The sequence below is a fragment of the Myotis lucifugus genome, unplaced genomic scaffold (assembly GCF_000147115.1).
Source record: "Myotis lucifugus unplaced genomic scaffold, Myoluc2.0 scaffold_100, whole genome shotgun sequence".
Taxonomy (NCBI): domain Eukaryota; kingdom Metazoa; phylum Chordata; class Mammalia; order Chiroptera; family Vespertilionidae; genus Myotis; species Myotis lucifugus.
Window position 1 is genome coordinate 2,282,433 of NW_005871148.1, and position 15,211 is coordinate 2,297,643.

Here is a 15,211-nt window from a genome sequence, read left to right on the forward strand (position 1 = left end):
ACCCTCAGAACGTTCTCGGGGTCCCTGTGTGCCCCCTCCCTTCTGGGAAGGGTGATGCACCTGCCAGAAAGAAACCTGACTCCCCGCATTGTGCTGTAAAAATAGCTCTCGTTATTCCTCCTCTGAAGGTTATTTTCAAGCTCTTTATAACTGGGTTTTAATTTATTATTACTTTTTTAATGCGAAGAGAAGGGATCAGATTCCCTGACTTTCTTTCTCAGGGAAACTCAGGTTTCCAACTTTTGGGCGGGTTTCTACTTCTTCTCCAATATCGGGGCCCTCTGTTCCCTCGAAATGCTGCTGTTTCATCTAAAATCCATTTTAAAATAAATGTGGGTTTCACCTGGCAGGCCCTCATGCCACAAAGTCAGGCACTTCTTGAAGTGGCATTTGACACCACAGCTCATGGTTAGTTGAGAACTAGGAAGGAGTGACTCCTGCAACCTGTGGCTCCTGGGTCCCCTGGCCATGTCCAGGGGGAGTGAGGCCACCTCCCAGCCTCTCACACCTTTCTGGGTTGTCTCTTAGCTCCCCTCCCTGCTGTGGCCGTTCTGCTGACCCCGTGGCCTGAGATACTGCCAGGCCTACACATTGCAGACCAAGGACTGAGGCTCCGATGGAGCGGACATGAAGCTTCCATCCCAGAACAAGCCTGTGAGCCAGGAAAGTGTCCTCCAGAGGAAGCCAGCCCGCAGTCAGTCTTGCATGAGGAGCCCCAGGCACCCCCTGGGCTCCGGTCAGTCTAGCTCGCTGGCTGACCTCTGGCACTGTGCCCAGAGCGACCTTGCCCATGCACTTGATCCTGGTTGTTTCTTGAGATGCTGGTTTAGCAACAGATTGAAAGTGGATGCTCAGCCCCTCAGCAGTGACTCAGGACCTCGTCCCACGCCCTTCCCTCCTTGGGGAGGTGGGAACCGTCCAGCTGCAGGAGTGGCTGGCCGAGGGGCAGGGGCAGGTCTAATCTGTCCAAATCGGGGTTCCTCGGCATGATTCCCCCCTCCAGTGCAGCCGGGTCAATCTCTCTCTAATGCAGCGGTTCTCAACCTGTGGGTCGCGACCCCTTTGGCGGTCGAACGACTGTTTCACAGGGGTCGCCTAAGACCATCCTGCATATCAGATATTTACATGACGATTCATAACAGTAGCAACATTACAGTTATGAAGTAGCAACGAAAATAATTTTATGGTTGGGTCACAACATGAGGAGCTGTATTTAAAGGGCCAGAAGGTTGAGAACCACTGCTACAGTGAACACGGGGGTGCTCATAGCTCTTCGAGATCCTGAGGTCAGTTCTTTCTGATGAATACCCAGAGGCGGGCTTGCTGGGTGGTATGGCAATTCCATGTAATTTCTGAAGGAACCTCCATGCTGTTTTCATTTTGCATTCGCATCAGCAGTGGACTGCAAAGGTTCCCAGTTCAATGTCCTCACTTTCCTGCGTGGAGAAGCCGGGGGCCTTGTCACTCCCCCCCTCCCCTGCCCCCCGCCCCTCTTGGAGCACAGCCCTCCCTCCCTGTCTAGGGAAACCCTACTCTCTCCATGCACACTGCTTTTTCATCATCTCAGCCTCCTCTTCTTCCTGGTTCTTATTCCAGTCAGTATCCTCCCTATTTTTTTGATGCAAAATTCAGCCTGCCTTTGCCATGTAATGCAAGCTGACTTTGTGCGTGGCTCGATGCTAAGTGCTTTACGTGATCAATCTCATTTAATCTCCACATCATTCCTCTGATGGCGAGGCACTTTGCAATCTCTATTTGACAGAGCAATGCGTCCTAGTGAGATGTAGCAATTTATCCAGCGTATACTTTGGAGCAGGGGTTTGAATGGAGCGTTTTAGTCACCCAGGTCCCTAGTGTTTATCTTAAATTTCTATTTTCCTACAGATGTCTTCCCAGTTCTCCGAGAATGAGGACTATCTCTTTGACTTTGCTGTATCCTCCACAGTACTGGGCATGCAATACATGCTCAATAAACATGTGCTTAATCAATAAATATGTTTAATTGGTGAGTAGAGCTAGGTTTTTAATCCCAGGCATCTGAACACAGCCCTGCACGCAAAGTTTCAAAGATGCATGAATTGTACAAATGCTACAAATGTTGATTCCATCAATAACCACTAACCTATGTCTCCTTATAAAGCATCTATCTTTATGTTTATATGACTTGGTCCTTATCTATCTTTATGCAGTATAACATATCATGCCTTATAAAGCATTTTCACACAATTAGATTCTAAGAGATTACAAAACCATACTTTGTAATGCAGGGCTGTGTTCAGATGCCTAGAGAGTGTATTTTATGAAAAGCAGGAGAATAAGGGTGATGTCACCAGGTTGGTTAAATCGAGGGGAAGAGGAAGACCACTGAGCTATCTCAGTGTGGGGAGTGGACAGGGTGGTTTTCAGGCGTGACCCTCCACAAGGACCGGTCCAGCTGTGCACAGCTGCCCCGACTTCGGAGAGGGAATCTTGGCCATGGGCTCTGGGTGAAATGGCCCTTGCAGGGCTTGGAGCACAGGGGTGACATGTCCTAAAATGATGAAAGGACTCACTGTGACTGCTCAGTTGTGAATAGACCGAGGGGTTGACGTGTCACGGTGAAGCCCCATCACTTCCTGCCCGGACCACAGCGACAGCTTTGACCACATCGCCCGCTTTTCTCCACGGGGGCAACCTTCTCCTGGCTCCAGTGTCCTCCCTCTGCCGTAGACCACGATTCCAAAACGCAGGCCAGGTCATGCCACTCCTCAGAACAAAATCCGCACGCTGGGCGTGGCATTCGAGGTCCCGGGATCGGGCCTCCACCTGTCCCTCCAGCCTCGCCTCCACTGCTTTCTGTCCCTCTCACACCCTCCCATGCCTGTGCTCATCCTCCCCCTTTCTGTCCAGGAAAAGCCTCTGTTGTCAAGTCCCGTCTTCTCCTGAAAGTCTCTGCAGCATCTCCAAGTCAGGACGAGTCTCCCGAGCACGGCCACAGCGAGGGCACGGTGCCTGGAGCACGCTGCTCCTCCAGTTCTGGTGGCCGTACTCAGTGCCACCCACGTGGTTCGCTCCGTGTGTCCATCTTTGTGTCCCCTGATCCCTCCGTGCCGTCCAAAAAGCCCGCCTCAGCCTCTGACACGGTTCCCCTTAGCCACAGTTTGCTTCTGCCTTGCAGATTGAAGCGCTAGTGAAGGACATGCAGAGCCCGGAGACGGGGGTCCGAATGCAGAACCAGAAGATCCTGGTCACCAGCATCCCTCACGCCATGACAGGTAACCCGTCCTGTGACGTAGTCTTGTCCTGGAACAGACCACACAGGGGGGCTGGCGAACTACAGCCCGTGGTCACATTTGGCTCGAGGCCTGTATTTGTAAATAAAGTTTTATTGGAACACGTCCACATCCCCACTTATGTATTGTCTTTGGCTGCTTTGATACGACCATGTAAATAGCTGTGCAGAGAGACGGTATCACGGCCCACAAAACTGAAAATATTTAACCTCTAGCCCAGTGATGGCGGACCTAGACACGTGTATCAGAGGTGACACGCGAACTCATTTTTTTGGTTGATTTTTCTTGTTAAATGGCATTTAAATATATAAAGTAAATATCAAAAATATGTCTTTGTTTTACTATGGTTGCAAAGATAAAAAAATTTCTATATGTGACACGGCACCAGAGTTAAGTTAGGGTTTTTCAAAATGCTGACACGCCGAGCTCAAAAGGTTCGCCATCACTGCTCTAGCCCTTTCCAGAATACATTCGCTGACTGCTTTGCCCCAGGCCCCTTCTGCAGAGGGGGTCGGAAGGGAAGGAGAAAAGGACTCAAAAGGTCACTTTGTGAAGCCATCCACTCAGGAGGTCATTTAAAAACAATGTTTACTGTGACTTTTTGTTTGTTTGCCTTGTTTGTTTTAATGAAATCAGGTAGCAGAAAATAACTATTTGGCGTTAAAAAAAACCTGGCCTTTGTTCTACCCTCCCCTACCTTCTAATTTGTATTCAGACCCTTCTTAACTACCCTGAGGGGATGGCGCCCTTGTGTCCTTTTTCTGGGTGTGGGATAAAGGGGTGCAGAGTATCCTTTGAGGATTTGGGCAGAAAGAGCTGAACCCCAAAGTAAGAATGCATTTTGATACATGTGTGGCATATGCTTTATGCTTGGGGTTGCAGTGGAGGGCATGTTTCCTACGGAGGCATATTGGCTGCAGAAGCAGACAGCTTCCCGCAGCACCATCTGGGGCCTCGCCCTGTGCTGAGCTCCCCATGAGCCCTCACTCGCCCCCCCCCAGCCCCCACCCACGACCTGACTATTAATTTCTCATCAAGTGCCCTCGCCTTTGCAGAGGCAAGCTGGCTCCCAGCCTCCTGATTCCCTGTCTGACAGCCTGGAAGACGGGTTCCCCCACCAGCCATGTGCCACTCAGGGTTCCCTGAGTGCAAGCAACAGAAGACCCACCCTGGCTATTTGGAGCAAAGGAGGAATTGATTGGAATGTGACAGGGCAGCTCGCATAAGAAAGGGAAACGGATGAGCCAGACTCGGGAAAGGCTAGGAACCCGAGCAGCCTGGGCACCCAAAGAGCAGGGATCAAAGGGCAGACTTTCCAGGGTGCCTCTGGCCTCCCCCAGCAGTTAAGATGCAGCCGTGGCAGTTCTCCCCACCCTGGTTGTCACTGGTTTTGGCCTAAATTCTCCACTGGATTTGGAAGCCCTCAAGGGGCAGAATCTCCTCTTGCTCATCTGGGTAACCCCAGTGCTTAGCAGAGCTGTGGGGCAGGGGAGAGATCTACTACAAGTCCATTGAATGAGTGAACCAGCCCTGGTCTAGCACTTGACATTGAGTCAGGCTCCCCGGGATTGAATCCGCTGGGTGCCTTTTCTAGTGATGTAGCCCGAACCTCAATGTTCTCATTTTAGAAGCAGGCGTGGCAATTCCTGTCTAAGAGAATGAGCGCAGGAAGTACTAGTAAAGGAGATAGTACCGTGCCTGTGGCCAGCACACAGCGGATGCTGGAGGAGTGGCAATAGCTCACAATTTCCCACACTGTGTCAGTTGATATACACCGTAAAGTTAGGGAAAGATGCAATCATCCCCATGTTGCAGAGGGGGCCCTGGAGACGCAAAGAGGTCGAGCAACTTGTCCCCATGTCACTCGACTCCTACGTTGGCCGAGCTTGGACTTGAGCCCAGTGATGTGACTCCAGTGTCCACACTCTTATTCCTATCGGTGTGCATTCACTGCTCCCCTCCCTCGCACATGGGGTTCACCTGGTTCCCGGCTGAGGTGCCCCCTGCCATGCTTCCCCTTGCTCCTCCTGCTGGTGAACCCCAGCGGCTGTTGGAACAGGACACAGGGAAGGCCTTGTCTTGCAGCTGCAGATCAGCACTAATAACCGCTAATTGAGTAATTGGCATCCATCTCCTCGGATGGCAGGTGACCCAGGACTTCTGGGAACGAAGATGACTGATGTAGAAGCCCGCACAGACCACGTGGTACAGATGCCAGTGGCCTGTAATCTCATTTGATTTATTTCAGGAAGCTGTCAAGTGGATGAGAAAACCCTTGGCTCCTCGGTGGAGAGCGCTAATCTGTCTGCTGTCTATTTGGGTCTTTCTCCCTCGGTCTGCATACACTGTGTAGCATTCAGTGAGACTTGGGGTGGAAAGTCTAAAACAGCCAGTCCTCCCCTTGCCCTAGCCCAGTGATGGCGAACCTATGACACGCGTGTCAGAGGTGACACGCGAACTCATGTTTTTGGTTGATTTTTCTTTGTTAAGTGGCATTTAAATATATCAAATAAATATCACAAATATAAGTCTTTGTTTTACTATGGTTGCAAATATCAAAAACTTTCTATATGTGACACGGCACCAGAGTTAAGTTAGGGTTTTTCAAAATGCTGACACGCCGAGCTCAAAAGGTTCGCCATCACTGCCCTAGCCAGTTTGGCTCCGTGGATAAAGCATTAGCCTGCAGACTGAAGGGTCCTGGGTTTGATTCTAGTCGAGGGCACATGCCTGGGTTGCAGGCTCGATCTCCAGTAGGAGGTGTGCAGGAGGCACCTGCTCAATGATTCTCTCTCATCATTGATTTTCTATCTCTCTCCCTCTCTCCCTCTCCTTTCCTCTCTGAAATCACTAAAAATATAAAATAAAAACAGCCAGCCCTCGGATTTTAAATGAAGTTTGCTTTTGCCCAGCCAACCAGGGGCGAATAAAGCTAAGAGTAACAGAGGAGAATCCAGTGAAAGCAATAATGGTGGGCACGTGGGCACTGACAGAGGTAAAGGCTGGCTACTGTGCCCCAGGGTGTGGATGGGGAGGGAAGAGTTACAGGTGGCCCAGCCTCAGCCATGCTGTGGGCAGGTAATTAAGCCCAGAGAGTGTGGGAGTGGAGCATAAAGGCCCTTCCTGGAGGCGCCAAAGGAAGTGCCCCTTCGCCATCTCCGAGGAGGGAAGCCTCCTTTGCAACAGTCCAGCCACAAGGACACAGGCAGCGGGGTCTCGACCCTGATGCTCCTTCGTGGCCTGTTTTGCGGGCCGGCTGCCATGCAGGCCGGGGACCAGCGTGGCCTTTGTAAAGCAGCCTGGGGTTGCTGGAAAGGGAGGTCTATGGCGTTTGCAAGATGGCGTCTGCATTGGGGTGTTCGGTACCAGGACTGCTTGTCTTTCTTCTGCGATGGTGCTGCCCTCCTCCTACAAGGAGCATGAGCTGTGTATGGGGCGAGAGTCCAGGTTGAGTAGGAGGCACACAGCTTCCCTGCGGTCCTGCAGCAGTTCTGGACTTGTTGGTGGAACTTGGCTTGCTTCGGCCCTTAGATAAATCTGAATCCTGGGGGGCTGGGTGGGAGGGGTGCACATTCTCCCCCGACCCTGTCTCTCTCGGCCTCCCCTAGTTTTTTCACACCAGCTTCCACTCTGCACTGTTCCCAGGACTCAGGGCAAGAGTAACAATGGAGCCCACATTCTACTGTCCAAAGCAATAACTCACCCTACAAAGAGTTACTAAAATCTGTCCCATCCTCCTGCTTTGATAAAAGTATCTTCGCGAGGGTTCGAAGTTTCTGACTCTCTCAGAGTTTCCCCCGGGAACTGGGGGGCGTGGGAGAACCAGCCCCCTAGCTCAGCCCACCCCCATTTTTCTTCCCACCCCTGGCTCTGATTTAGCCCACGTGTCCAGGCTCCACCTAGAGCGCCATGGACAGCTTGCCTTGGGTCTGATTATTTTCAGTGCTAAGACCCCGTCTGTTTACTTTCTACTTGAGTCTATGCACAAATCATTGTGAGGTAAGAAAAGAAGGACCACAAGAGAGGTAAAGACTGAGAATGTGTAGGGGAGGGTAAGCGGGAAACCAGGCCAGAGCCAGATCTTGGATGGCCCTGGATTATGGCTGCAGGGTCTGGACTGAACACAGTGCGGGTGGGTGGGTGGGTGGAGGAAGGGAGTCCCTGAAAGTTTTGAGCAGAAGAGGGACGTGATCACAGCTGAGCAGGGAGGAGGCCAGCGGGCGTGTGAGGAGGCTCTGATGACGGCCTGATATTTCTGTTTTGCAGGAAGTGATGTTCTGCAATGGCTCGTCCAGAGGCTCTGGATCTCCAGTCTGGGTGAGAGCTCACCTGGCCCTGGGTGACCGAGGATTGCTGTGCGTGGAGCCCGCGAGAACCTCCGCAGGCTGAGACTGCACGGAGGCTTAGCCCGGGGCTCTGAGAAATTGACATTTTAATTGAACAGACAAGGCCTTCATGTGTAAAACAACCAGGATCCAATTGGGGGGACAGAATATTGGCTGGGGGATCCTCCTATTAGCACGTTCCCCAGCTGATACTCTCCCTCCTTGATTGACATGCTGGTTGGAGTTTGGGGTGCTGTGTGTGTGGGCCGGGTAGTGAGCTTCTGCGGGCCCTGCTCTTAACTTCCATGCTTCCGCTGCTTCTCCCCAGAGGCGCAGAACTTGGGCAACTTCATCGTCAAGTATGGCTACATTTACCCCCTGCAAGACCCCAAGAATCTCATTCTCAAGCCGGATGGCAGCCTCTACCGATTCCAGGTGAGTCTTGGCCTGACCTTGGCTATGAATATGGGGTTAATCTTATCTGAAGAGATAGTTGCTTGGCTTCATATCCTCACAGATCAGGACTTTGGAAATAAGTGGAGGGGGCTAAGGACATGGGTTAGACAACATGGCTGGGGCCTTCCTGGGTCGGAGCCCACTGTCTAAGCGACGTTTCTTGGTTTCTTTCGTAGACGCCATATTTCTGGCCGACCCAGCAGTGGCCGGCTGAAGATACAGACTATGGTAACTGCTCTCCTCATGCCTTTGTTAGTGCTTAACGTGTTGCTTGTTTACTTGCTGCATTTTGGTGGCATTTGTCTTGCTGTCATCATGACCTTTCTGTCAGTACACCCCTGTATTGGGAGTGTTCCTGCAGGAAGAGAGCGGGTCTGCTGCGTTCTCTCCACCGGGCTGAGCACAGCAGCCTCATGCACAGAGAGCCTGCAGATGTGGTTTTGAAACACGATGATGGAAAATGTCATTGTTTTCTTCCCCAGCCATCTATCTGACCAAGCGAAATATCAAGAAGAAAGGGGTTTTAGAAGAACACGAAAAGGTACAGAGATACTTTCAAGTAAAGGTTATTATACTTGAGTGGAATATAGTCTTGAGTTGTTCTTTCCCCCCGTTTCCCTCATTGCTACGTTCATATGTATCCTCATCCATCCATCCGTTCATCCATCCATCATCCATCATCTGTCCATCTATCATCCATTCAATCTATCATCCATTCATCATCCATCCATCCATCCATCCATCCATCCATCCTTTATCCATTTATCTATCATCCATTTAGCCATTGTCCATCCATCCATCCCTCCATCCAACCATCCATCCATCCATCTACCCATCATCTGACCATTATCCATCAGAATATTTAGAAGCAGCTCCCTGAAGTTAATTCTTCCCTATGTTGAGCTTCAGTTTCTCATGCTGTAATTTAAGCCCTTGCTATCCCAAAATGATTTGAATTAATATGTATGATAATGCATATTAATTGGTGAACAGGTTTGAATTTGCGTTTGTGATGGGAAAGCAATAGTATAAACTTTTGTTTTAGGCTTGAGGAGTCATATTTCTCTAAAGTCTTGATTTCTGGGCAGACGGCAACAATGCTGCTGTGTTTTACGCATTACAAACATGTTTTTAGAAGCGCCAGCATCATACCAATGTTAGGTCTTATCTTGGTGGATTTGTGATGCTCTGTTGTTGAGTACTGAGTTCCCATGCTCCTCCCCACACTGTATTCCCTTCTTCCTAATCAGATTTGAGATACATATATTATTTAAAAAAAGGCTTTTTGAGAATTTGGTGCTACACCTTGAATGAGCAGCTTGCAAAGCTGGGCGAAGGCCCGTTGACTGGGCCTCGTTGTGGCCAAGCCAGGGGCATGCCCTCGTCGACGTAAGGCTTTCTGCCCACTGCACGTGGCATATGTCACGGGCCTCAGTGTTCTCACTGTGTTTTCCTTCCCTAGGAAAACTACGATTTCTTGAACAAAAAAATCAACTACAAGTGGGACTTTGTCATTATGCAGGCCAAAGAGCAGTACAGGTGAGTGAAAGGTCCTGGTCATCCCTGGTTGTTCTTCCTCCCTCCCTCCCGTGTGTCCTTTTGGTAAAATAATCCTTTAGTGGGCATCTATGGTTCAGGCACTGGGCTAGGCATAGGGAATACAGAGACACAGTCTAGCGGGTCAGGCAGAAGGCTGTGATGCTGCAGTGGGATGAGAGCCACAGGCAGGAGTTTGCAGAAGGAGCTGTAGGAACCACATGCAAATACAAATATTGTATTTGTTTCTGTTTTGTTTTTTTACTTCAAAATAAGATATGTGCAGTGTGCATAGGGATTTGTTCATAGTTTTTTTTTAAAACTATAGTCCGGCCCTCCAACGGTCTTCAGGCACTGGGCTAGGCATAGGGAATACAGAGACACAGTCTAGCGGGTCAGGCAGAAGGCTGTGATGCTGCAGTGGGATGAGAGCCACAGGCAGGAGTTTGCAGAAGGAGCTGTAGGAACCACATTGAACTTGGAGGCTGTGTAGGAGGCATCCAGGTGAAGGATGGTGATGGTGCATGGAGTGGCGAGGTGGGAGACACCGTGTTCTAGGCAGACAGGACCAGAGTCTGGAGGCAGGGGGTGTCCGCTTGACACAGTTTCTCATAGCAGAAGTGGAGTGTCCGAAGCTTGGAACTGGCAGAAGTGAGGACGGTGATAAGGGCCACAGGGAAATATTTGAAGCAGGGGAGGTATGTACTCAGATTCACATGTTAGCACCACCCACTGCTGCTCTCATTTGCCTGCTGTTCACATCAGAAATGGAGCTAACGTCCTTCTGGAGGGCTCTCTTTTATTTTTATTTTTTAAAAAAATATTTTTATTGATTTCAGAGAGGAAGGAAGAGGGAGAGAGAGATAGAAACATCAATGATGAGAGAGAATCACTGTTCAGCTGCCTCCTGCACTGCCCCCCACCCCCCCTTGGAGACTGAGCCCACAACCTGGGCATTTGCCCTGACTGGGAATCGAACCATGACTTCCTGGTTCATAGGTTGACACTCAACCACTGAGCCACACTGGCTGGGCTGAAGTGCCCTTCTTGTCCACAAGAGCCAGATGTAAACGCTGGGGAGGGTGTATCAGTCAGGATGAGGTTAGGCTATTGTAACAAGCAGTCCCCACATCTCAGGGGCATGAAACCACGGGACTTACTTCTTGCTTGTGTCCCAGGGCCTCTGTGGGTCACCGGGGCCCTGCATGCTTTGTGCCCACCAGGACCTATGCTAAAGGAGCAGCCCTGCCTCGGCCTTGTCTGTTTCCAGAGCAGTGGGGGAGAGGGGCTGGGAGGATCACAGGTGCTGCTGGTCACTTCTGCGCACGATTCATTAGCCAAAGCAGGTCACATGGTTATGCCCAATTTCAAGGGAGGATGGGTGGGGATGTACAATATTTTCTTTCCTTTGAGAGAGAGAGAGAGAGAGAGAGAGAGAGAGAGAGAGAGAGAGAAATTGATTTGTTGTTCTACCCATTTATGCATTCATTGGTTGATCCTTGTATGTGCCCTGACCAGGGATTGAACCCCCAACCTTGGCGTACTGGGAAGATGCTCTAACCAACTAAGTTATCCAGTCAGGGCCGTGGGGATGTACAGTATTATTGTGTGTAGGTGTGGGAGTCAGGAATATCGGGGGACTGAGGCCAGTGGCCAGCAAAATGGATGGAGCCCAGGTGGCCCACCTTCACTCACCTTGCCGGATCCAGATCCTGGCAGCTGTAGGCTGGCTGGCGCATGGCAGGGCTGGATGGTGGGGACCCCATTCTCATGAAGCAGCCTGGAACCAGAGTAGTGGTGGGTTAGTCAGGGTTCTCTAAGAAAAGAGAGCCAATTGCGTATAAATACACATAGATTTATTATCAGGAATTACAGTTATGGAGGGTTAAGTCCCAAAATCTGTAGCCGGGAAGCTGGAAGCCCAGGAGAGTGGATAGTGTAAGTGCCCGGATGGTGTAAGTGCCCGGCACAAGCTGGGGTGGGACACAGACATTCGGCCCATAACAGTCTTTTTTTTTTAATCCTCACCTGAGGATATTTTTCCATTGATTTTTTAGAGAGCATGGAAGAGAAACACATCCATTGGTTGCCTCCTGCACACGCCCCAACCAGGGCCTGGGCCAGGGAGGAGCCTGCAACGGAGGCACGTGCCCTTGACTGGAATCGAACCCGGGACCCTTTGGTCTGCAGGCGGATGCTCTATCCACTGAGCCAAACCAGCTAGGGCCATAGCAGTCTGTTTGGTTCACCACTGTACTCCCAGTGCTTGGAACATAGTGGGAGATCAATACCTACATGAATGAATAAATGAATGTGATACTGTTGCTGAAAAATCTCAATATGAAAAACATTCATAATATGACAAACTAAAATACTCCCTCGTTTACTGACTCCCTTGGGTTCCATTTGTTACGTCTCTCTTCCAATAACTCCTATGAGAAGAGCAGCAGAGCGAAGCCGGAAAGGACATGGGAGTAAATTAGCGATCGACTCTGTTTACAAGGCTGACCAGCATGATGGGCACGTCACAGTGCCCCAGGCTCCGGAGGACATGAGGTTGGGGGGAGTTAACCTGGTAGAAAATCGAGTTAGCTTGGCAAGGGAAAGTGGGAGCGGCGGTGTTTATATTTAATTTCCCCAGGAGGTTGGCACAACACCCCACTGGAACGGCCCTCCCCACCCGTCTGGGTGTCTGGATGTTATGTTATTCACAAGACGTCAGCTGGCAAATAGATCTGCCGACTCTGTCTGGTCGGAGGCATGTGCGTCATCCCAGGTTGCCTGGGAAAACAAGCGTCACCCAGTGTGAGCGCAGGTCGCCGTGGAAATGGTGCTGAATGGGGCCCAGGGCGCGATAATGAGCGTTGCCCGGCTCCTACAGGAGCAAAGCGCGGTATCATTTCCTCTCCATAAAGGGGAGGGGAGACCGAGAGATCAGAGGGAAATAAAAAGCCTGTTGGAATAATAAGTTGGGCTCAGAAAAACCCTGGCTTGGCACACAGTCTTTGAAGTGACAGAGTGGAACTGACAGGCAGGGAGGCACGAACATGCCCCGCGGCCAGCGATTTCCCCCTGGCGGGCTCTGGCATTGCTGGCTGCCTGCGTGTCCAGATGTCACGTACGTCGTTTACCAAAGCAGGGGAGTGGAGAAGGCAGGCGGTCAGATGGCAGCCCCGAGCGCCACCCACGTTGGCCCAGAGGTGAAGGTAGAGTTGATTGGACTCTAAGTCTGCCCCTGGGGGTGACTGCACCCCAGCACCACCATCTCAGGCAGAGCTGGACTCTGTCTGGGACCTGAATCCCAGTTCAAGTCCCACCCCTCCCACTTGCTGTGGGGGGACCCCCAATGGGACATTCAACCTCCCATGAAAAGGTCACTGGGAGGATTAAGTGACTAGATAGGTGAAAGCATTGAGCAGGGCACCCAGCGCCCAGTGTCACATGAGCATTTGCTATTTTTCATTACACACACGGATTAGCTGGGCAGATTGGGCGAGTGCTGCGGCTCATCAGGAATGGGGTCCGTCACTGAGCGTCACTGAGAAAAAGATACAGAATCTTCCTGGCCTTCAACATGGCTTCTGAAAGAACGAACTCTTACCCTTTGCGACAGCACGGATGGGCATAGAGGGTAGGATGCTAACTAGATGCTGTCTAGTTAGCATCTAAAGAACAGACAAAAGAGAAACAGACTCATAGATACAGAGAACAGATGGATGGTTGCCAGAAGGGCGAAGGGAGGGGGACTGGGTGGAAAAAGGTGAAGGGATTCAGAAGTACAGATTGGTAGTAACAGAATAGTCACGGGGATGTAAAGTACAGCACAGAGAATATAGTCAATAATCCTATATAATAAAAGCCTAATATGCAAATCGAATGAACGGCGGAACAACTGGTGGAATGACCGGTCCCTATGATGCGCACTGACCACCAGGGGGCAGACACTCAACACAGGAGCTGCCCCAGCAAGCAGGACCCAACCTGCGAGTGGGCGGCGCCAGGCCAGCCAAGGCAGGTGCCAACGGTGGGGTTGGGGGGGGCGCGCCCTGATCGCACTGCCAGTTGCCCTGCAGATCGGCCCTGATCGCTGGCCAGGTTTAGGGACCCTAAATGTGCATGAATTTTGTGCACCAGGCCTCTAGTATTATAATAATTATGTATGTTGCCAGGTGGATACTGGAAATATCAAGGGGAACACTTTGTAAAGTCTATGATTGTCTAACCACCATGCTGTACACCTGAAATGAATACGAAACCATATCGCCTGCAAACTGTAATCAAAAGACAACCTTAACTATTAATAACCTGAAAAACACACACGAGAAAAACATGGCTTTTGGCTTTTCAGGACCGGGAAGGAAAGGAATAAAGCAGACAGGTATGCCCTGGACTGCCAGGAGAAGGCGTACTGGCTGGTCCACCGAAGCCCTGTGAGTATTTCCCCTCTGGTTTCACCATCTCTCCCCTGCCTCCCACCCCCACCCTGTACTCACCGCCCTAATGCCTCCCACCCCCACCCTACACTCACCCCGCCTGATGCCTCCCACCCCCACCCTGCACTCACCGCCCCTGTTGCCAGCTCAGGACCCTCTGGAGCTGGAACACTGAGGCACAGCAGGGGCTGCCCAGTGTTGAGCTAGCGTCCACTGCCTGGTGGCTGGAGGAGGAAACGCACGCTTGGATGGGCTCTGCTCGTGGCCCATCTTGTGGTGGTTGAACCACGTGAAATTCCTTAAGCCATTAAACCTCAGTAAACTAGAATGAGTTTGTCTTTTAAGGGGACGAGGCCTATTTTTTTTGGCCAGGATACCTTGGAAAAGAAGTCTAAGAAGAAGAAACTAGGACATAGGCTCCAAAGCATGAAAATAAAATGCTGTGGAGGACTGACACTCTGCAGAGCCAAATCCTTCCCTCTCCTGGACCCTGCCCCCCGCGGCTGGGGTGAGAGGAAGAGTGTGCGGAGCCGCCTTGCTTAGAGCACATTGCAGCTCTGGCGCTGGGGCTCTGAAGGGCCCGGAGAGACAAGCTGTGCATAAGTGACGTGACTTGTCACGGCTCACCCCTGGGGAATGGTGGCCTCCTCCGCCAGCACAGAAGCGGGCGTCACCATCACCCCTGGGGTTAGCTCTGCTGCCTCCGTTCACGCCGGTGTCAGACCCATGTGCTGCCCATGGATCGTGGGAGGTGGGAGATGGGAAAGGCGTTCTGAAAAGTGAAGAGTTCACACAAACGCCCTTCCTCTTCCTCCTTTAGTTCTCTTGCTCGCCAGGCAACCAGATTCTCAGAACCGGGAAGCAAACCGGGTCAGCCCAGGTGCCGAAGCTCCCGCCTTATTGAACGTCAGGCCTATCAGATGTCGGCTGTTTGGCTTATTTTCTTTCTACACTCAAATACTCCACAGGGGTCCCATCTTGGGGGCATTGGTTCGGATGACTTGCTGCTGAGGTTAAGGCCCTGGGGTTGATCTCCAAGAAGCTTGCTTGGTTTTGCTTGGTCTCAGCGCCCCTCCTCTGGGTAAACCAGTTGGCCACCGCCCACCACGGGTGCCGGGGGCGGGGTGATGATGGATGACCGAGCCCAGGGCACTGGACGCAGGAGTGAGCTCTCTGTCTGAGAAGGGAA

At 51.3% G+C, this 15,211-nt stretch overlaps 1 protein-coding gene across 1 annotated transcript in view; it reads left to right on the plus strand.

Annotated features, from left to right (window-relative positions):
- RGS9 (regulator of G protein signaling 9) overlaps positions 1 to 15,211 on the plus strand; it is a 52,971-nt gene that overhangs the window by 7,444 nt on the left and 30,316 nt on the right. Inside the window, exons 2-8 of the mRNA XM_006092421.3 lie at positions 3,158 to 3,254; positions 7,539 to 7,589; positions 7,926 to 8,032; positions 8,230 to 8,281; positions 8,536 to 8,594; positions 9,516 to 9,592; positions 13,938 to 14,019. Coding sequence (XP_006092483.1) covers positions 3,158 to 3,254; positions 7,539 to 7,589; positions 7,926 to 8,032; positions 8,230 to 8,281; positions 8,536 to 8,594; positions 9,516 to 9,592; positions 13,938 to 14,019 — 525 coding nt within the window. The remainder of the gene's footprint in view (positions 1 to 3,157; positions 3,255 to 7,538; positions 7,590 to 7,925; positions 8,033 to 8,229; positions 8,282 to 8,535; positions 8,595 to 9,515; positions 9,593 to 13,937; positions 14,020 to 15,211) is intronic.